General features: G+C 54.8%; 1 protein-coding gene across 1 annotated transcript; it reads right to left on the bottom strand.

The window, feature by feature from the left end:
- Positions 1–119: 119 nt before the first annotated feature.
- On the bottom strand, positions 120–22384 carry RAB15 (RAB15, member RAS oncogene family). Its single transcript, XM_037031367.1, has 7 exons — positions 22115–22384; positions 6304–6364; positions 5423–5483; positions 4890–4967; positions 4146–4235; positions 2917–2982; positions 120–2741 (listed from the first exon to the last, which is right to left on the bottom strand). Exons 1-7 carry the CDS (start codon positions 22236–22238, stop codon positions 2583–2585), a joined length of 639 nt encoding a protein of 212 aa, XP_036887262.1. The 5' UTR covers positions 22239–22384; the 3' UTR covers positions 120–2582.
- Positions 22385–22444: the final 60 nt, after the last annotated feature.

The raw sequence follows: 22444 nt of genomic DNA, 5'->3' as shown, positions 1-22444 counted from the left end.
CAAGGTATAAAATGGAAGACATTTGTCACTCCCACTGTCATTCTACTGCCATCGTTTCCCCTTAACTGCCAGGGTCTGAGGGAGACCCACTCCCAGGGATGCATACAGGCACCCATACCTGCGGTTTGAAATATTCTTTATTTTGTAAACATCTGTGTTTAAAATAATGAACCCTGCTCACAATTCATATACTGGACCCGAGACACAGTACACAAAGTTCACCCGTCACAGGGAGATGGGGGGGGGGCTCAGGAGCAGGTGAAGGGCCTGGGGCTGGGCTGAGTCTCAGGGCAGCAGGTGCAGAGGTGGTGAGGAGTAAACAGGCAGGAGCACCTGCTCAACAGTGCGGGCCTAATGCCAGACCCCAGGCCGCCTCCTGCACTGCAGCAGTTGGGGTGAGCAGCCGACTCTGGTACCTGTTGAGAGTAACTGCCCCCTAACATTCCAACCCTCTTCCCACCCCCATACCTTCCGCAGCTGTGGTCCTAGAATGGGGCCACTCAGGCCACGACTCTTGACCCCTTGGCTTCCCTTCCAGAACCCCTAGTACAGTTAAAATCGAGTCCCTCTGTCCCAAGGGGGTTGGGGAAAGGCCATAACACTCTGCCTGATCGGCAGGGAGAGCTGCAACACTACACACAAGTTGAAGCCAAAACGAGTATGACTTCCCCTTTCTGAAGTCTGGGTTGAGGGCCGGCATCACCGACCTCCCCACCCCCAGGGCGATGCTGATTCTGTCCTGACACCTGAGGAGTCCTCAAGGAAGCAACCCTAGCCACGCTAATGACTTCATCCTAGAGTCAGCTGTCTACCTTTCTCATCAGACTTATAACTATTTCTGCCTCTTTCCTTCCACTGTGCAACCCATACCCGTTCCCATGTCCTCGGCCACCACCTCCTGGTTTGATAAGAGGCTGAAGGAAAGGTTTGATGCTCTCATCTCCCCACTTTTTTGGAGTAAGGAAGTGGGGCTCCTAATCCTTCGCATGGGGGTGCCCTGAATTTTGGTCCATAGTTGGTGAATGCTCAAGGCCCAGTGGTTTTCTGGCTCCAGCCCCAGCCATGCAGCACGGATAACGTGGAGCTTGGGAAGGCTCCTCCTGAGGAAGGTGGGAGGAGCCCGGCTAGGGCTGGTAACTCACGTGCTTCTCCCTGGGCTCTGCGGGTTAAAACCCTTCTCCCCGGACAACGAGCTCCGGAGGAGCCCTGCTCCCTCCCCCTGTAGCCACAGTGCCCTCGGGCCAGGTGGCAACCCCTGGAGGCTCCCCCTCAGGGACTAGCAGGGCAAGGTGGGCACTCTGCACTCTGTCCAGAGGCTGAAGAGGACAGCACTGAGCAAGGCCTGCTTCCTTTTCTCCCGTGAAGCCACTGCTCTTCTGCCACAAACTCTGGGTCTCAGGAAAGCCGTGGGCTGGAGGCTGGGTTCTGTGAAGCCCCACCTCTCACCTGCCAGGGAGCTGTGGGGAAATGCTCTTCTTAGACAAGAACTGGAAGGTGGGGCCCAGGGAGCCCATGTTTCCTTTGGTTTGCAAACTGCTGTCTCTGGCCTGCTCTCTCTTGCTATTAACTTGATTTATAGTAACTATTCCTTCATTTACAAATACTCCTCTTTCTGAGTTGGCTTGTCAGCCACTCCCTCGGGGCTCTCCTTGCCCCTGCAGTACCCTCAGGCTTTGGTTCACGTCTTTAAATTCAAGAGCCCAGGTGGGAGAAACTGTGTACACACTGAGTGGGAGGTAGAGAATGGAGGTGATTTTTACCCCTGCCGCCCCTCATCATTTTTTTTCTTCTCTGAAGCACCTGCCTCCAAGCTCAGTTCCCTGAGAGGCAGGTGGGCAGGTAGGCAAGCACGGCCAAAGCTGGAGTGGAAGGGGGCGGCAGGGAGAGGTAGCGCAGCCCCAGGCGAGGGACCGCGTTTGGTGTTTCCTTCCTACCTCGATGTTCCACTTTCCCAGGTCACGGGGGAGGCAGGCCCATGGCACAAGAACGGGCGGTGGGGAGCAGAGGATGGGAAGAGGCACCCCATCACCTTTGGCCCACTCACAAAGCAGGGTGAAGGTTCTCCCAGGAGCAGAGACGGAACGTCCCCATAAGCCTGAGTCCATTTCCTCGGACGGGGTTCGGAGGAAAAGAAAGAACGATGCTGCATCAGCAGCCACAAAGCAGGCCACACAGGGAAAAGGGCTTCAGGGGACAAAGAGAAGAGGGAAGAAGAGAAAAAAAGCAGACAGGAGACGAGATGCACTGCGAAGGAGCCTTGAAGTGGCCTTGGCTCTGGACAGGCTGTTGCCTGGGGAGCTGGGCATTGAGGGTGCTCAGGCGCACCTGGGGCTCAGAGCAGGCCTGCAGCTAGGGAATGGGACTGAAGATGCCACTCCGGGGGCGGGGCTGGGGCAGAGGCTGCTCAGAGAGGACAGCCAGGTCGCTCCGGAGTCGCTCTCAGGGCCAGGCAGAGGGAGCAGCAGCTACTGATATCCCACAGGGTCGCCCAAATGAGAGAAGCAGGGCAAAGCCCAGACTCCCTGTCTGCCCGCAGGCCTCCTGAGGGGAGGGGGGACTTGTGGGCGCTCCACGTAGGACCCTCAGCACCAGCAGGTTTTGGAAGAGTTCACTGAGCCCTCAGGTTTGCTCTCATCCTCCTCAAGCTCTGCCAGTGCCAACTCGTTGCTGGCACGTGTCCGGAGACCATCTAGCTCCTTCCTATGGGCCTGCAGCACCAGCTCCGTCAGACGTGTGAAAGACTGGGGAGAAACCGGGGGGCACAGGTTAGTCCGGTCTTCCCTCCTTTCCCTCGTGCAACCCTGTAATGCCCAAGGGCAGGGTCTCATGTTGGCTCCCAGTTGCCCCCTCTCCCTCTGGCTTCCCCACTCCAGCCTTCACCAGAGACAGAGGGCAGCTGGGCTTCAGAGTCCTCACCTCTTTAATGTTGAGGTTGGTGCAGGCACTTGTTTCATAGAAGTCCATGCCATACTCCTTAGCCAGCTGCAAGAGAAGAACATTCCTGAAAGGGAATCAGTGAGGGAAGGGAGGTGCCCATAGCACCGGGCACATACTTCTGCCATTGCCCTCACAGCTTGGGCTGTGTTGTGACAATTTCTCAGAGCAGGTAACTGTTTGGCTGAGGCTAAGAGCTCCTTCTAAGACACAGGCTAGCGTACACACACACACACACACACACACACCAGAGTCAGATACCAGAATGTTGTAGCAATATGGTAAATTAAGAAAAACCTAGGCTTGGGAGTCAAAGAGGCCTGACTTGAATATCAGTCCTGCCACTTAATGGCTGTATGACCTTGGACAAGATATTTATCCTAAGTCCCACCTTTGTCATCTGTTAAGGGGGATGACAGTGTCTATTAACCAAGGCTATGAAGTGATTAAATGGGGCCACCCATCTCAAAGCACTTGCTTAGCATATAGAGTGCTCCACAAATACTATTATTACAGTGAGTCTGCTTCTACATTCAAGTCCTTCAGTGACTAGGTAGTATTTTTTAATACTAAAAAAACCCATCAACTTTATTTTCAATGTTAAAGGAATGCTATTGACTGAAGAGGTAGAAAAAATCTCTTGAAGCCCTTGGAGTAGATGGATGACTCTTGTCCCAGTGGTATCCGCCTCTCTTTCTATTCTCTGGGAGGATGGTCTCCCTGTATGCTTGACAACCCCTAAGCACCCTCCTCTTACCCTCTCTGCCCCCAAGGCGTAGGAGTCTGGGCCCTTCGTTCCCTCACTTACCTTCCTTCCTCTTGCAAGTGTAAGGAGGACAGGGAGTGGGTGTGGAGGGGGTGGATGGCTGTAAGGTGGCAGCTATGCCTGGACGCTGCCAGAGAGTCAGCAGCTTGAAGCCTTTCCTCACCACTAATACCGGATAAGCTTGTAAGCAGAGGTAATTTTGCCCTGGGGGACTCTGAGCTCGGAGAGTTGCTTCCCAAGAGGTCTTTGTATCAGGATGGACCCCGTATCACTGTCCTGAAGGTAAAAAAGCCAACTCTCAAGGATGCAACTCACCCAGTGTCCTAGGCTACGACAGAGGTGTAAGGGTGCCTGATGGTGGAGCGAGAACCCTGGGTCCCAAGTCTCAGGACTGGAAGGTAGCAGAAATCCCCAGGGACGGACTCAGCCAGCTCACTGCACTTACCTGCTGCCCTTGCTCTCTTCCCACCTGCCGTTTCTGCTCTTCATCAGCCTTATTTCCTATAAGGATCTTCTGGACACCTTCTGGCGCATACTGGGGACAAAGGACAGGCAGAACCACTGGTGAGTGCTGTCCCTCCCATATTCCCACCACACCACCTACACTGGCCTCCTCAACAGCACCAAATTTAAGAGCCCTAGGGACAGAGTGGCCTGACTGGGTGCAGGTACCAGGCTCCTTCAAGAACCATGGCTGACCCCAGAGGTCCCAGAGGGGTGTCATGGGGACAGCTTAGGGAAGGAAACACACTGGCTAATTCTAGTGCTTCCTTGGATTGGACGACTGGTATCCGAGCTGGAAAGGACATTGAGTCCAGTCCCTCATTCTACAGATAAGGAACTGTGGACGCAAGAGAGTTCAGATGGCTTGCCCAAGGCTCCACAGCTATCATGGCAGAGCCCTGAGATTTCAGGAAAGAGTCTGTTCACAGGGCAGGCTCTGACCGAACTCACTTCTGGGAAGAATCAAGTCTGACAGCGGCAGCGCACAGGGCATGGAGGGCCTGGCAGCTCGGCTTCCCCCCCATGTCATACTCGCCCAGAGGTCTTCCCCTGGGCTGTGGAAGCCAGGCTTCCTGGGAGCATTTACTCACCAACCCTGGGAGCTTCGGCCTTTGCCATCTGGCCCTCCCTCTGCCTTCCCTTCTGAGGCCCTCCCCGACCACAACAGGGAGGCAGCATCTCCTACCTCATCCACATCACTGACCCACTTCATGATGTGCTGGTAAGAGCGCTCGCTGCTAATGTCGTAGACTAAAAATATTCCCTGAGAGAGAGAGCAGAGAGAGAGGTGGGGGAGGTAGATACACAAAGGGAGCGTGCACAGTCAAGGGGCCAGAGGCGGATGTGGTACTTTAAATGCTGCATCCCGCTCTCCAAGCTCTCTGCTTAGCGTAGTGAGGACCCTTCAGCACCCAGAAATATCTTTTTCTGTCCCAGACCCTCAAAACTATTGCTTCCTAGGCCCTCCACAGAACCCCCCACCAAATACTTTGGCCTGGGTCTTTGGCCCAGGGTGGGGGGTGAGGGCAGGGGACATGGTGGACTGAATGCTCAGGCAGTAACTGAGGAATGAATGGCTGGCAAACAACTGAGAGACTGCCCTGAGGCTCCCCGCCTAGGGCCCTTTCTTGGGGGTGAGTGGCACAGGTATCTCAAACAGCAGAGCTAGGAATGTGGGTGGGAGCACCCCACCTCTAAACCCTGAAAATGGCTGCTCACCTGGGCTCGTCGATAGTACTGCTTGGTGATGGTCTGATATCTCTCCTGCCCCGCTGTGTCCCTGCAGTGGAAAGCCAGTCCCTCAGAAGGGCAGGGACCACAGAGGCAGGTGAAGGGGGAGGAACAGGAGCTGGGAGACCCTGCGCGCATGCAGTAAAACTGGGGAGCCGTAGGGTGAAAAACCAGTGGAGCTTTGGTCTCTAAGGGGATCTGAACATACATGCAGGGGAGATGCCTGGGCACCCGGTGCTGCAGGGCTGGTGGTGCCTCTTCAAATACATCTGCACCAGAAGCCACAGCCATAACTGGGCCTTGACAACTCTCTAGAATTTGGCCCGTGTGACCAGGCTGGTTGGACAGCTACACTTCCAGACCCTAGGGGGCCTCTGAAGGCAACGCCCACACCAATCTGAGATTGGGAGACAGCTGCCCCGCTTGGCAAAGGCAGGGAGTGCCACCAGGAGGGCAGGCCAGAGAGCCACAGCAGCCCCCTGTGGCTCCTCGTGGGAACTGCACCATACTGCCCTGACAACTCTCACCAGGCTCCCACCCGAAACGGAATGATGGGGTGCATAGCCCTTGCTCCTTCCAATCCTAAGGCGGCACAGCCCAAGGACCAAGCCTTATTCTAAGACAAACCCATAGTGGTTAGTCTGCCAATTCTTCTAATTCCTGCTTTTTGGTGACTTGTGGTCAATCCTGCAAAGGTTCTCAAGAATGAGATCAGAGATTAAGGCTCATGGGCACAGGAGATGGGCGCTGAGACTTCTGTTTCTCTCTACCAGTCAGTTAGCCAGTTGTCCCAGGCGAAGCCCCAGGATTTGACTCATGGCAGTGACAGGTAGGGAGCAGCCCCAGGCCCTCGCTCCCACCCAACTCACCAAATCTGTATCCGCACTTTGATGCCGTCTACCTCTATGGTCTTCATCTTAAAGTCAACACCTGGGGAAAGGAAGAAAGCAAGAAAGTTAGGAACTGAGAAACCCCTGAGAACTGACAGAGATGGCCCAGGGCACTCACACTTAAAGGGCTTTCCTCTGGTTTAAACGGGCAGAAAGACGGCATGAAGCAAGGGCCTTCCTGAACCAGAAACTGACCCCAAAGAACTGTCTGAGGCTTTGAATGGGGCTTCCCTTCCCCTTTGAGGGAGCTGCCAGCAGTAAAGGGATTGGGGGCACAGAAAGTGAATATCAGTGAATATGAGGGAATCCACTCCATCGCTGCCTCCCTTACCCAAACGTGTGTCACTGTTCACATGTGATGTCTTCCTAGTTATACTTCCAGAAAGAACCACTGCGTTTTTCCCTCCTGGGCCTGAGTTTTTCTCTCCCTGCCTTATTACTAACCAGGATGGGTGACAGCATTGTCACAGGGGCATGTGGGGACGGCACATGGACCCTGGAGAGAAGAGGGCTGTTTCCGCTCCTTGGGGTATATGAAGCCCCTGGTGCCCCTTTGCTGGGTGGATCTGCGGTTGACTGACTGGTTTACTGTGGGAGGCACTGCTGTTTGCCAGGAGCCTGGGCTCTGAACTCAGGCCTGACCTTGAATTCTGACTCTAGCTACTTAACTCATAGCTAAGACTTTGGGCACTTTGCTTCTTTGAGCCTACATTTCCTCATCAGCAGAATGGGGACATTACCAATCATTTCAGAGGGCTGCTGAGAAGACCACGTGGCACAGAGTGCCTGGCACCCGGCGGCTATTCAATCGACTACAGCTCTCATTACGCTCCAGCATTGTCTCATTCACAGTGCGAGCTCGCGAGTGACCACCAGGGACCAGGTGAAGAGGCAGTGGCCCAGCATGTCGTTGGGGGAGGGAGAGGAAGACAAATGGGGTTCTCAGGCTTGAGGAGCTAAGCTGCCACAACACGAGGGACTCATAAGGGATTTGGCAAACCAGCCCGGGACAGAACACATATTTGAGGAAATCTGCAGCGAGACGAGTCAGCACCACCAGCAGCACATGCGCTGGAATCAGTGATGAGCCGAGAGTTTTTATCGCCGCGCCTCTCCTCAGCGCTGACTGTGCCCAGGCACCGTGCCCAGAGATTCGGGAGCTGTCTCCAGTAGGTTAATTAAGCTTAAGTCTCCGTGTACTCCCCAGAGACAAGTCAGGAATGGGCCTTGTTAACCAGTTTTGGGGTGGAGAACCTGGGAAGGCCAGAGTCTGGGACTGTAGTCACCAGGCTGCACAGCGCAGTCCTGAAGACCCCAAAGGTGCTGGAATGCCCCCATAGTGGCCATTCCACCCGGGGAATTGGTCCTTTGCTAACAATAACGCTTTTCCCCTTACCCATCCTATCCCTACTGTCCACAGATTCAGACGGATTAAGGTTAGGCTCTTCCTCCCACCCTTGAGACCAATCATCATTTAATTAGAAGGAGAAAAAGGTTCGAAACAGACAACCCGAACTAAATTGAATTGGTCAGACGTGAATCATTCTCGCTGCCCACGCTGATTCGTATCTATGCAGCTGTACTTTTCCAAGCGGACAATGCCTGGCAGCCACCCTCCCAAGTGCGCTGAGAGGTGAGGAGAGGAGGGTGAAACAAGGAGGCGGCACCTGGCCTCGGGGCGGGGGGCAGCAGCATGCTCACACCCCCCACCCAGGCAAACCGTTGTCAAGAATTTGCCTCTTCCCAGTACCTGGCATCAAAGGGAATGCAAAAAATTCTGTGTCCCTCGTGGAACAGTCCCTTCCGCCCAGGAGGACCGGCAGTGTGGTTCATTTTGGAACAGACCTAGCTCGCCCTCACACTAGCCCAGCAAGCCTGGTCAGGGATAGTGCCTTGTTTGTGCAAAGTGGTCACAAAGGGGCTCGGGGTGGAGAGAGAAGGTTCCACTTGCTTTATTTCACCAACTTCTGTGGGGACTTGCTTTGTGCCCTGCACAGCGCTAGCTGCAGAGAGTGGCAAAATGGCATGTGGTCCTTTTGGAGCTTAGTGGGAAAGAGACAAAGGCCCAGGGAATGACATCACCAACCTAAGGTCAGCACGGCCCCAGCAGAGGCCTGTTTGAGACCATGGCCCATGCCACCCCTCCCGCTGTTTCTAGAGGGAATGACGGAGACTCGTATGTCGTATGTTAATTAGGCACAGAGGCCTCAACTGCACTCGGTTTGCCGTCCTTGAGAAGGGCTGCGCTGGGGGAGGAGACTCCAACACCAGGGGAACCTGCTGAAGAGTGAACGCAGGCTGTTACAAGAGGCAGGGCAGACGAGAGAAACGCAAGGACCCTGGCAGTGCGAGCTGGGCTTGGGTTCCTTCTCCTCTCCTTCACCTCTTAGCTGTGTGGCTGGGGATCGAAGCTGAAGAACTCTGGGGGCTCACAGCACCCCCACCATCTTGTAACCCAGGCCCTCCCGACCACTCAGTAACATTTGTTTTAGCATCTCTGAGAAGTCAGATCCTCCAGTTTCGTCTCTTCATACGCACTAAGGAAGAAACAGAGAAAGTCTATGCCTTCTGGTGGATTTTCCTCTTCCACCCGCTCCCCATCTTTTTTTTAACATTTGAAGATTAATGGCCCCAGGGTCTTCTGGTAGAATCTATTCCTGATACTCTACTCCCACACACTTTGTGCCTTCCTCTGGGTCCACCCTGCTGGTCAAGCCCTGGCCCGCTGTGACCTGTGCCCGCTGGTGGCCCCTGCTGTACCCCTGCATGGCGGTCAGTTCCTTCCCCTGCTGAGCAGGATGAAGTCACAACGCTGGCCTTGTTTAGTCCCTGCAGACACGTGCTCTGTCACCGCGGCTGGGCCTCACGGCTGCTCAGCAACCTGTCCATTCAATGTGTGGTCACCCCTCACATCCCTGACAGCCGCTGTCCTCCCCACTGAAGGCTTCAGTCCCAGTGCGCCCCTGCCCACAGCTGGAGGCATTCAAGAGAATACCGTGCCCCTGTCCGATGAAGGCTGCCTGTTGAAGCCTTTTCTCTGAGGCCCACCTCATTTCCTCGGAATTTCCTGGTGTTTCTCACCTTATCTGGGGCAGGAAGAGTTCTCTCCTCTTCCCAAGTCTCCCCCTCAGCTGTCCTCATCAGCCCCCTCTGGGCGCTCATCCTGACTGTTCCACCCCTGGCTGCTGCATCTTCAGAACCCCAGGAAGGAGAGAGATTCTTCATCCACCTCCACCCGCAGTGTGCACTCATCCTGGCTCCTCCAAGGGAGCACATCTCAAACTTGAAGGTGCAAGCAGATACGTGGCGATTGGGTCAAGACGCAGATTCTGACCCAGTGGGTGGTAGATGAGGCCTGAGATGCTGCGTTAGGCCTCCATCCAGATAAGGCTGATGCCACTGGTCCATGGAGCACACTTCAGACAGCAGCTTCTGGGACCGTGCTCCTCAGAGTGTGGGCCCAGGACCTGCAGCCTCAGCATCAGTCGGGACTTGTGAGAAATGCAGATTCTCTGGGCCCACCCAGCCCTACTAAATCTCAGACACACACGGTATGAGAACCACTGTCTGGCCCATCTTTAGGCAAAACCACACCCAAGGCTCCCGACTGTGCTCATAACACCAGCACACCCCTGGCCAAGGAACCCAGAGCCCTCAGTTCTTAGGCCCATGAAGCAGGGAGGAGTGGGGACTACCATTGGGAGACACAGAGAGGCCAAGGATCCCACTCACATTCCCACATCTTATGGCTGAGCCAGAGCTGGACACCAGTCTCTTTAGAACCTCCCCAGGGTACTCCTCGCTTGACCAGTGGCCGCCTGACTCTCGAGGCTGTGGGGACTTTTCTATCATGCCCCAGCAGAGCCCACGCCTGTTCTGGTGTTACGAGGCATCTAGAAGTGAGCAGTAGGCACACACAGGGCAAACCCACTGTGCCCTATTTTCAGGGAACCCCTTGCTCCTTGAGCATCCACTAAGCCCAGAAGCAACACCCTGGACAGTGCCACCTCCGTGTCTCCGTAAGAGGGCCTGCTTCTCTTCCCTGACAGAGGGGAGACGCAGATGTGAAGAAGCAAGCAAACCCTCTCCACGCAGCTCCAGCAGAAGTTCCCAGAGACCTTGGAGCCTGGGAGGAGAAAGTCAAGAAGATGGGGCCCCTCCCCACCACATGTGGAAAGCATGGCGAGCGGTACCTCAGACATGTCCATCATGGTGGCCGCCTCACCCAGTGTCCTTTTCTGGTTGGGACTGCCCAGCCCGAAGCATCAGTTCTGCGTGTTCTCTGCAGAAAAGCAACCCTGACTAGACCGGGGGTGGATATCTTACCAAAAGGAAGCCCACCACTGGGTTTGCTGGTGACTCACAAGGTGACCTGGCCAAAAGGGACCAGGGGAGTTAGCTAAGCCAATCAAACCAGCTCCCTCCAGAAGGTGCAGAGGGGACTGGCCAGTTGGTAATGAGAAGCATGAGGCAGACAGGTGAGCAGGGAAGCAGGGAATGCCTAAGACCCAACGTGCCGGCTGGAGTGAGACTCAGGGTGCTGTGTCCCAGCACAGCCACCGTCCACACCAGACCCCACTGTCTAGCCTCATAGCGCCCCATTTTCTTAGCACCTCAGGATGCCCAAAGAGTCACAGCCCGTGACTGTCACCTGCTGCCTAACGGCTACCCACTGCCCTCACCCAGCTGGCAGGCAAGACACTTCAAGGCTGGGACTGCGAGGAAGACTTCTAAATGGTGTACCCTGTTCCTTAATACCTCCTATTTGTCTGTCTTCTAGCCCCAGCTAGTATGTAAGGGAAGATAATATACTTTGTATTGAACAGGTTTGTTGTTTGTTGATTTTTAAAATTCTGCCTCCATCCAGTGCCAGGCATAAAGTGGCAGTTCCATCAGCGGTAATCCCCGGCCCCCGAGAGAGCGTAAGGTACGGAGGGCTGGGTGCCGGCAGATCAAGAGCAAGGACAGGTGTCCGGCCTTCTGAATGCTTCACAGACACCAGCAAGAAAAGCCCCTCAGTTAAGTGGCAGTGCCAGGTCCTGATCTACCAGTGGCCTCTGGCTCTTCCTGCTGTGTCCCTGGCAGTGTGGCCACTGTTCCTCCAGCAACTGCCAGGCCACACCCAGAGCACTGGAGCACGGTGGCAGCTGCTGTCAGAGAACTGGGAGGACAGGCGGGGCCGTCCTCCGGGCCCAGGGGGCTAAGGTCCGGTCAGAGGGACAGGCCAGGGGAGCAGGCGCCGCACATGCTTGGCTCCTGAGATTGGAGCCTTGGGCACGAAGGCAGGGCCCAGCTGACCACCCGCTAAGGTCTAGCAGTGGAGGGGCCGTGAGGACTGTGGAGAGAAGGGAATGGGCACATCCAGGGGAAAGAGCACTCCTTACCATCGCTGTCTGCCTCCAGAGAGAGCCCTGGCAAGCAGGGAGTCCGGCTCTCCAGCGTGTACGGCTTTTCCGCGTGTTCAGAAAAAGTACGGCTCAGAAAACGGTGGTGTGGGCATTCAGAACATAGCTGTGAGGTCAGAGTTTGGCTCCAACCTGCCTCTACCACGAATCACCTGTGTGGTCTTGGGAAAGCTGTGTAGCCTCTCTTGGATTCTGTTTCCTTGCCTACCAAACGGGGGTGACGGTCCCCACGTCAGGGAGTTTTTGTGAGGACTGCGCATTGCTCAGGGCCTGGCACATAGAGCTTTATTAAATGTCAGCTCCCTCGGGGAAGATGAGCCGAGGGGGCCCAGGGGCCCAGGGGCCCAGCTTGAGGAATGGGAGCGCTCTGGGAGGTAGGCAGGCTCACGGTGGGGAGGGGAGGTGGAGAGCCAGCACTCAGCTGGAGCGGTTTTAACAAAAGGAGGAAATGCCACCCACCAGGGATCCCAGATGGCCCCTGGGAGTCCGGCTACGACCTAAATTCTGGAAAAGCCAGGCTATGCCTGTTGGTGGGCCAGTACCTCATGGGTTAATGTCAGGTGCCGACCTGCCTGTCTGCCAAGTGCCACATGCTTCCAGTGGAAACAGGGCTCTTCTGGGTGCCAAATTATCACCATGATCAACCACAGCCCAAAGGACCAGCACGGTGACCTGAGCCTTTTCAGGAGCAACGAGATGCCACGACAGGAACAACCTAATACACCTGAAACCCAAGGCAGACACCCAATCCCTGGAGCCATGCTGGCTCCGGTTACCAGGCCCGGAAGGCCCGGGGCCTCTCTCCCCTAAGAAACCAGCATGTGCTGGACATGTGGGATTCACGGGGGCTGTGGCAGGAAGTCACCTCCAAAGAGGTCACCTGAGTCACCCCAAGACAAGTTTAGGGATAGGCGGGCCCTGTGGGGAGGTGGCCGCCTGACTTTGCCACCCCATACAAGGCATCAGAGTGATTCGCATTCAAAGCCACCTCCTCTCAGCCAGAGAAACCAATAACACTAGGAGCCCATAACGCCATTTCCCCTAACTGAGGGACAAGTGGGGAAGAATACTGAGGGGAGCAAGGGAGGGAGAGCTGAGAGGCAGAGCTCAAGAGGAGATTCAAGACAAGGGCTCCTGGCACACAAATGCCCCTCGTGCCATTTAGATGGGTGGTTAGGGGACAGCATCTTTGCCCTGGACCTGCCACCTGCTGTATCCTCTTCCTCCCTTCGGCCTGGGGACTTTCTTCCTCACCGTCTGTGGGACTCCACACCGACTGACTTCTTCCTCTTGCCCACTTGCAGACTGACTGCCCCTCATGCCGGCTCCACCCAGGCTCTCTGTGCACAGGCTTCATCGACCTTCACACCGCCTGGCGCTGGCAGTGATGGGAAGCAGAAATGAAGAGAAGACCCTGGTCTTTGGCAGGCAGAATCCTGACCTTCCACCACCAAGACCAAGTTTTAACCTCCAGGGCACTGGGGCCAAAGGTCTGATTAGGACGCCCATCCACAAGAAAGACTGGGGATTGCAGAATATACTCTACCCCTCTTCTTTTTTTCAAGACGCACACAGATGACCTCAACATGGAAGGACAGTGGTGATATGGGGACCAGGACAACTCCAGAGGCCTTCACATAAAATCTCAAGGGTCAGTCTTTAAAAACCCAGGAATCTGGGGGCTTTTATCATGTAGGAGGGCTTCCCAGTCAAGCCTGGACTCCCATGAGGCTGGAGGGAATGCACATCCCCAGTCCTGGAGCCCCAGGAGCTCCCCACTCCAGCGCCCCCAGCCGTGAGGTGGTCCTACATCGCTCCCGCAGCCTGGCCCGGGCTGAGGGGCATCCTCTGACACCAGCAGTGACCCCGTGCAACCGGCAAAACGGACCTTAGCCTAAGATACCAACCCCTTGTCTCTTCATACAGCGAAGAGGACCCACTCACACAGGGATCGCGGGAGCACGTTCTTGCTCCCTCAGACATCTGAGCTTCTCCTATGACGTACATCTGAGCAGAAGGGCTGCAAGCTACTGGAAACAGCTCCCCTTTACAGGATTCTCCCCCTTTCCTCCAAGTCCCAGACACATGTAGCGCAGTGAGTCTCTCGTGGTCTTAAGAGACCCAAGAAACCAATACTGGTTGTGACTTCCCTCAGGGAAGAGCAAAAGTCCTCTAGGAAAATGCATCCATCCACTCATTTGATTCATTCTTCACTCATTCATTCACTCAAACAAACAGTTAGTGAGTGCCTACTGTGTGATTGTGTGTCTGGAACTAAGCTTAGCAGTCACAGCAGTGAACAGCACAGGGAGATCCTGTCCTCAGAAAGCTTCTATTCGAGTGGGCAAGCAGATCGCACATGACCAATAAGTAATTTCAGAGTGCTGTTAAGAGGCAAAAGCAGAATGATGGGGAAGACGGTGGAGAGATGCACGCAAGTGCCTTCAGATCAGCCGGTAAAAGAAGACCTTTTAAAGCAGGTGACATCTGAGCTAAGACCTGAATGACAGTAAGGTAGCAGGAGGGAGACGAACTGAAGGATCCGGGGCCCAGGCAGGGAAAGCAGCAAACATCCCTCAGACAGGAACGCATTCCACTCAAACTTACAGTTTCTCAGAAGAGAAAAGTAAGAGGAAGCAGCGTTATTCCTTCCTTGGTTATAAAGAGAAAAAGCACAGCGAGGCCCGACTTCCCTTGGATCTCATGGGCACCCACCCTCACTTGCGTACATGTGCACCCATGTATGCACACACGCACACTTGTTTGCAGGCTCTAGCCTGAAGAATGTGCCGAGAAACTTCTCAAACACTAGCAAGGCCACTTTGTACCTCCCACTTTATACCTCTGCCCTGCCCTGTGTATAAAGCACACTATTTCTGTGTATATAGGACATACACAAAGTAGGTGCTCAGGGCCCTGACCAATGTGGCTCAGTTGGTTGAGCGTCATCCTAAAGAGCAAAAGGTTGCTGGTTCGCTTCCAGGTCAGGGCACATGCCTAGCTGAGGGTTTGTCCCCAGTGGGGGCAGGTGTAAGAGGCAACGGATCTATGTTTCTCTTCCTCTCTTTCTCCCTCCCTTCACCTCTCTCTAAAAACAAATAAATAAATAAAATTTTAAGTAGATGCTCAGGAAATGTTGGTTCACTCACCCATACCATGTCCACTGTTACGTGCACAGGCCTCCGCGGGGCCTCTGTGACATGTGCCATGAGCTCCAGCTCACCCTGTCCCCCTCCACTCTGGCAGACCCCTGCCCTAGGCCTCGCCCTCCTCAGCCTGCTGCTGGGTGGTCAAATGGCACTGACCCCTTGCTCCTGCCCCTCTCCTCCTCTTGAGTCCCTTCCCGGGCAGCACAGGTTTAAGGAGGAAGATACTGAGGCCAGGAGCCTCAGGAGCAAACATTTTAAAGGGGACAGGGCCTCCAAATGCATTTCCCCTCACAAAGAGCCTCATGAGGATTGAGTGGAACTGAAGCTGGTCTGCTCAGGACCTGGCCGCCACCAGCTGGCCCAGCCAGGCGGAAGGCAGCGCCTCCTCCCCACTGCTTCTCCCCGGGGGAGGCCTTCTCTGTCTCCAAGGCCCCACTCAAATGTCACTTCCTCTGTGAAGCTTTCACCAGCCTCCCCAGGAGGAAGTTGTCACTCCTCTGTGATTCCAAAGCACATTGACATTGCATTTGCACAAAATTCCGGTTGTCTGTTTGGAAGCCTGACTCCCCATCTGCACTGGCGGCTCCCAGAGGGCAAAATAGCATCTTATCCACTTCATATTCTCGTCACCTGGTAGTAGTCATTACATACTTTTCAACAGATTGAATAAATGAAAGGATAAAAAATGAACGAGTGAGCAAGGGAGTGAATAAATGAAACCAGCACACGCCAGAAGAAGAGTGGAGAGAAGACTTTAATCAGGAAGAGCAATGAAGGAGGCCAACGGCCTGGCCCCTCTGTGGATCACGGTGCCCTGGTCACCGAGTTCTCGGTAAATATGTTATCAAAACAGTAACACGAGAGCAACAATCAGCTCTCATCCTCAAAGGTCCCCCAGTGGGACTCCTCAATCACACCCCAACTGTCCCCCAGAGGGACCAAGGCCAGCAGCAGAGGCACAGCTGCCCCCCCGACCCCCCATCCCAGAGCCCTCAGAAGGGCCCAGGGAGGTTCTGCTTGGCAACCTGTGGAAGGGCCCTCCAGGATGAGCAAGGGCGCGCACAAAGCCAGTGTGGAGAAACTAGAGTAGAGGAGAAGATTCGAGTTTGGGCAACCTGCACACAAGGCATGAGTCATCACCCAGCTCGGGGCCCCACTTTCCCCAGTTATAAAGTAGGGCTGATGATTAGCTGCTTCCTTGTCCTCGGGAGGACTTACATGTCCAGGAAGTTCTGTGGCCCCCTTGACAAAGCACACTGCCCAGGCAGAAGAGCCAAGGAGAGGTCAGAGGCCTCCGCAGTAAGTTGGCAGTTTCACAGGGAAACAGGCACAAATATTAGATTACAGAAGAAGGCACTCTGAGAAGAGCTGGCAATCGGGGAAGAAGGGTAATGGCCAAATATCGACTTTCATGTTATAAAGCTCATCACCAAGCTGTCTGGGGAGCGGGAGGAGGCTGGGAGGAGGAAGAAGGAGCAGGAATCAGGGCGCTCAAAGCCGTGGGCGAATCTGCAGAGCTGTGAAGGGGGCACAGGTGCACAGAGCAGCACAAATGAAATCCTCTGAGGGTTTCAGAGCCATTATCAGGGATCATGACCTTGGAAAAGGGGGCAGGCAGAACAGCGGCCTGAGGGAGAGTGACACTTGGCAGAGACCAGCGCCTTGAGCCAGAGCCACCCCCAACCCCTCTAGGGTCACCTCTCTCCCTATTCCTTCACACCTGGTCACCAACTCTTTCTTCTCAGTCCTGGGGCTGCCAGGGCCAAGGGGGAAACTGGCCCAGGTGTGGAAATGAAAGTCAGAGCTACTCCTGTGCTCCCTGGGAAGTGAGACGATGGTGCCCCAACTCTGTTCTGTGCCATTCACTGCTGTGTCCCCAGCTCCTCACACAGCGAGAGGCACAGAGCGATGTTCAGCAACCAAATGCATGTGTTTATTCATCTCTGCAACTTTCTTATAAGCTAGGAAAAATTAATAATAATAAACATATAATAAGAGCAGCTATCCTTTTTTTTAGCCTCTTTAATCTTCACAATGACCCTTAAGGAAGGTTCTGCTATTATCCCCAATTTACAGATGAAAAACCCAGGCACAGAGATGCTGAATAAATGTCTGAGGGTGGTGGAGCCAGCAAGTCCACGGGAACCTCACACAGCTTGTCTGTGCTCTTTGCTTTCTTTTTTTAAACTTGTTTTTTATTGATATAGTTGAAGTTTACAACAGTGTCATAAAACAGTACAAACAGAGCCTTCAGAGAGAGGAAAAGAAAGCAAATTTAAATATATTAACCAGACTAAAGCATGTAAAAGAGCCAGTGATAAATACATTAAATAATAATATGCTAATGTATCTAATTTACCCACTTCACATTCTGTCATAAAATTATTAGTAAACATCGGTTTGAAATTTGGTGAATGGACTCGATTCCCAATTTACATATAAGATGTGGCACACCCTTTGCGTGTGTGTGGTTAACTTTAGTGGATGTACTGCGGTACCTTTAGAGAAGTTTGGTACTGGTATATATTTACTACCTAAAGTGCAGTAACTAATGGCTAGAAATGCATTCTCCTAATTTTCTCTAAGAACTTAGAGCATTAATGAATTAACAACATGGGTCACTAAGGAACCCAAATATTCCCTACTATTCGCATTTACATGTGTGCCCCTTTCATTCTATTCATGGCACCTCACCTTCCCTTCCTTTCTTGGGGGCTGTGGGAACCTCTGGGAAGACACCTGGCTCAGGCTGCCTGGCGCTGGGGCAGGGACTGGCCCAGACCTCCCATGGTGTCACGTAGCACAGGCACACAACGCCTTGGTCTGAGGCCCACAGACCCCAGCACCCAAGCATTGGCCTGATTCCAGGACCTGATTCCAGGCTCTCCTCTGTGGCCAACCTTCAGCCTTCTTCCTCCCCTTTGGTCACCCACATGTCCTTGCCCCAGGTGCCCAGACTCCAGTTCGAACAGAACTTCCTGAGAAAGCAGCCCTGAAGCCACAGAAGTTCAACCAGCCAAACTGGAAAATCACAGAACACAGAGGGGTGCAGCTGAATGTGGCCTTCCAAACACACGGTGTAGAGCCCAGGGGCAGGTGGACTCAGGGAAGACCAAGGATGCGCAGGAGAAAGTCAACTCATGGGCGGTCCCCCTGGCTGCCACGCAGAATGGAAACCCAAAGTCCAGACACACAGATGTCTACATAGGATAGGACCTCTCCACCCCTCCTACTTGCTCCTGGGTCTCCTTGCCTAGGCAGGCAGCACACATCAGCTGAGGCCCCTTCAGAAGTTGCCAGGTTGCTCAGTGGGAACGGAGAACAGGTGCTGATACAGAGTTTGCAGTTGGTGCCCCAGGAGGGGGTAGGCAGGGCTGAGAGGTCCCTTCGTGCCCGGATACTACCATAGCCCCTGACTGGCCTGCTGCTGCACGTCTGGTCCCCTCTTCTGGCCGCCACCCTGAGCGCCTTTTTCACCACATCAGAAGTTGCTCAGAAACTTCCTATACTGTTGTGAAGGCTCAAGTTCCACCCCACTCAGCCAGGCCCTCAATGCCCTCACTCATTCATTCATTCACTCATTCATTCAACATTGATGGAGATTGTTCCTGGCCATGCACTAGGACTGAAAACACAGAGGAATAAGATTTGGTCTCACCTTCAAGTTTGGGAGACAGAGAGACAAACAGAGGAATGTTCTTCCTCTTTCTCCAAAGCCCCTTCTGTTCCAGCCAGACTGCCCCGAGTCGCATGAACACCCACCAAATTCCCACCTCTGTTGTCCCTGCTGGGGCGACACCATCTGCTCCTCCCCCTACAGGAGCCGAAGAGCATCCCACACGGCAACGCGGCTTCAGCTTCAGCTTCCCCTCCACCTGGAGCTTCCCTGTGACTCCTGGTCCACAGGGCCCCCTGCTTCTCCAGCCTCCTCTAGCACTTGGTTCTAGCAATGGCACTCACAGTCCCCTCACTGCGCACTGGCTGCCTCACGCATAGTCTCACCTCATGGTTCAGATGCTGACAACAACCGGGAGACCTTCGTGAAGAGCAGCCATCGTGACCACCGTGGATCCCCTACCCTGGATGAGCCTTCACTGAGAGCTCACAGACATGTTGTCTTGTGGCCAAGGCTCTTTTGGCTTGTCTTGCCTCCCCAACTAGATGACAGGCTTCTGCGGGCAGGGGAAGGCACAAAGCAATTTGTCTCTAAATGCTTGGCACGGTGCTTTGTCATTACTGCTCAATTGATTTAACAGGTAAGACAGTCTTGTCAGGAAACAGCAGAAAATATTAAGGCGCCGGCTGCCCACCTCTGCACCACGTCGTGGGACCGGTGGTGCAGGGCCAGCTGCAGGGCCACCTGGCTACCTGCTGACTGGAAAAAAGAGGGGTGGTCAGTGCCTATCTGGGAGGTCTCCTCACTGCTCCCTGGCAGGCCATTTCTCCAACGTCACAGGATCCTATAGGAAGTAGCATAAGTAGTAACTCACAAAAGTATCAGCCTAGGCGACACCAACGTGGTCCAAGAATCTGAACTCTGTCCTGGCACTGCTTGGTGAGTTGCCCCATTTTCTCCATGCACAAAAGCAGCTCCCAAAAAGGTGACTAGATCAATGCCAGCAACATGCCTTAGACAAGGAGCAGCTGGAGAGACGGGACACACATTATTCACCTTGGAATCTCCAGGTCTCAGCACCGAGTCTCCCTACAGGACACGGGCACAGTTTTGACCAGAAAAATGAAGGGCTACGACCTGGTCGTGCCCATTTCCTTGGCTTCTTGATTTGCCTCCTGGCTGCCCCTTCCTTCTCCAAGGAAAACGTTCTATACCCAGAAAAGGGAAGAGCTTTTCCTGATCATCCCACTCCTTCCCCAAGTCTTAGTTAATGCTGAAAACATGCCCAAGATGAGGCAGAATAAGCTTTCAACAAGAAGGCATTTAAGAAACATTTTAAGAGGCTGATGTGAAGAAAGACAGGGTTCTTTCTCTTCCACAGACTCCAAACTCCGAAACAGTCCTCTGTATTCTGGGGGATGGGGGGGACCCAGCCATCAGAAGCTGAGAAAAAACTAGAAAAATGGGCTCCAGGTTTTAGGTCAAAATGCCAAGGGCTTTGTGGGAACAGAGGGGCTGGGATGCTGTAGAAACATGTCCGCCAGTTCACTGATTCACCTCTGCCCACAAAGTGGTCAGCCCCAAACAGAACCTGAGACGTCCCTGTGACCTGGAGGGAAAACGACACGTTTACCTGTCTAGCTGGGAAAACGTCTACGATGGGCCAAGACAAGGTAGAAGGTACATTAAGAAGGGCTGGTAACCAGCAATATGGGGGTCAGGGGTCTAAGGCAAGAACAAGCCCCAGGAGGGCTGTCTCGGTGTGTCAGAAATGGCAGTTCACTCATTTGTCTGTGGAAAAGGGGGCTACATCTCCTAGGGGAGACTAGCTCCCCCACAGCACTGAGCAGGAGCCTGAGAGCTCCTGAAGAGAGATGGGGGAATAAAGCTCTCGAAGGAAAAACTCTGGTCCCTCCTAGGACTTGAGATGTCATCAGGATACCAAGGTGCAAACTCCTGCTCTTCGGGTAAAAGCCAGGGGCCGCCAGGCTGCCCCCTGCCCATTGCGATAGCTCAGCAGCACCTGGCACCAGCCCATCCCCCTAAATAATCACGGGAAGTTTCCTTAAGTGTTAACCTGCTGCCTTTTGCCCCCACACCTAACCTGCACCTGTCCTCATATGCCATCTGGTTCCTCAGCCACTCCCTCCTCACTCCCAGGCCCCTTCCCCAAGGCCTCCTCTTCCCCCTGAGCCTTCCCCACAGGCGTGCAGCCCTCTCCTGGCCTGTGTGTCTCACCCATCCCTGTGAGGTGTCTCTCATCCAACTCCTGGGCCTCTTGGGAGCCTACCTTACAGCTTCTGAGCCCCTAGGAGGTCAAGAATGGTGACAGTAACGACGCCACTGGCATTATGCTGTTTCACCACGTGTCTGAGTCTGTGCCACGTGCTTTTACAAACATTATCTCATTGATCCTCACAGCACCTTGGTAGGCAGGTACTATTGTCATTCCCATTCCACACAGGAGAGACTGGAGGTCAGAAGCTTAAGTGATCCTCAAGGTCATGTTGCCCCAAAGCAAGGTCTGCAGGTCTGACAACAAAGACTGCCTCTTAACTGTGAGGCCCTGTTCCTCCTGGCACCACCTGCTCTCTCTTCTCCCTTGGCAAGAAGTGTGTGCTGGGAGGCAGGGCAGAAGCTTCAAGAGTCATGGAGTGCCAGGGCCCCGGCTGGCAGGAGGGGGACCTGGGCAGTGCTGAGGCTCTTGTGGACATCAATCAGGGGGCCTGTTAGATGTGGGTGGAATTCCCTCCACTCAGACCTCGCAGAAGAGGCGCCCCTCAGAGGGGAGGCCACCATCCCCTGCCAGAACAAGTGATCCCATCAGAGTCCTGTCTGCGATGCCACCAGGCCTGTCCCTCTAAGTACAGGCCCCACATGGCTGGATCAAGGAGATGTATTCTCTAAGGTGGGTCCTGCCTGCCTTCTGACCCGTCTGGCCAAGTGGTCCTGATGTTCCCCAGCCTCTTTCAAAACGGGTGCTTCAGTCAACTGCTTTCCCAGAACTGGCTAGTAAGTGTCGGTTTCGCAGACCGTGGGCATCTCAGGTGCCCTTCTCCAGGTGTCCCACCTTGTGGCTTACCTTCACAGCTGTGCCCTAGAGACTCAACCTCTTTGGCCCCTCCCTCCCTTCTTCCCACTCCAGGATCCACACTGGGTCACCCCTGAACGGGGAGGGGGGGTGTACCCAGTGAGTCAGTGACTTGGCTCCGCACTGTGAACTCCTCAAGCAAAAGCTTTAATTCCCCCCTTCTCTACCTGGGGGTGTGGGGGTGTCATTTCAGTGGTTAAGATCCTGGCTGCCCCAGCTCAGGGTACCCAGGCCTACATCCGCGCCAGTAGTCTCGGCTTCCGTGGGAAGGCTCCCCAGAGCGAGCCCGGAGAACCCATCTCCAGTCACAGACAGCAGCAGGGACCCCTCACCTCCAGGAACCGAGGCTCAGGTCCCCAGCCGGGGGCCCCTCACCTAGGGATTCGTGAGCTCGTCCTAGCCTCTCGCCTCCCGCCTTCAGCGGAGGAGGCGAGCAATTCCTCCCGGCCTGGGTGGGGAAGGGGAAGGGGCCACCGGGCAGGTGGTGGCGGCGGGGAGGGTGGGGCGCCCCTCGGCCACCGCCCCTTACCGATGGTGGAGATGTGCGAGGAATGGAACTCGTTGTCGGTGAAGCGGCACAGCAGACAAGTCTTGCCCACCCCGGAGTCCCCGATCAGCAGCAGCCGGAACAGCACATCGTACTGCTTCGCCATGGCTGGGGCCGGAGGAGCCCACGGCTGCGGCGGGTGGCGGGCTCAGCCCCGCTCAGCCGCTGCCATCGCGGCGTGCGCCTGCCGCTGGAACGCCGCGGGCGGCTAGGAGGAAGGCGGGCCGGCCCCCGCGCCGCCCTCCCAGCTCCAGAAGTGCCTGGGAGCGGGGTGCGGCGGGAGCGCGGAGGGAGGAGAGAGCTGCGGCCGCC

Source organism: Sturnira hondurensis, unplaced genomic scaffold, assembly GCF_014824575.4.
Source record: "Sturnira hondurensis isolate 20B ecotype Veracruz unplaced genomic scaffold, ASM1482457v3 Scaffold0021143, whole genome shotgun sequence".
NCBI classification, from domain to species: domain Eukaryota; kingdom Metazoa; phylum Chordata; class Mammalia; order Chiroptera; family Phyllostomidae; genus Sturnira; species Sturnira hondurensis.
This window is presented reverse-complemented; position numbering and strand designations above follow the sequence as displayed.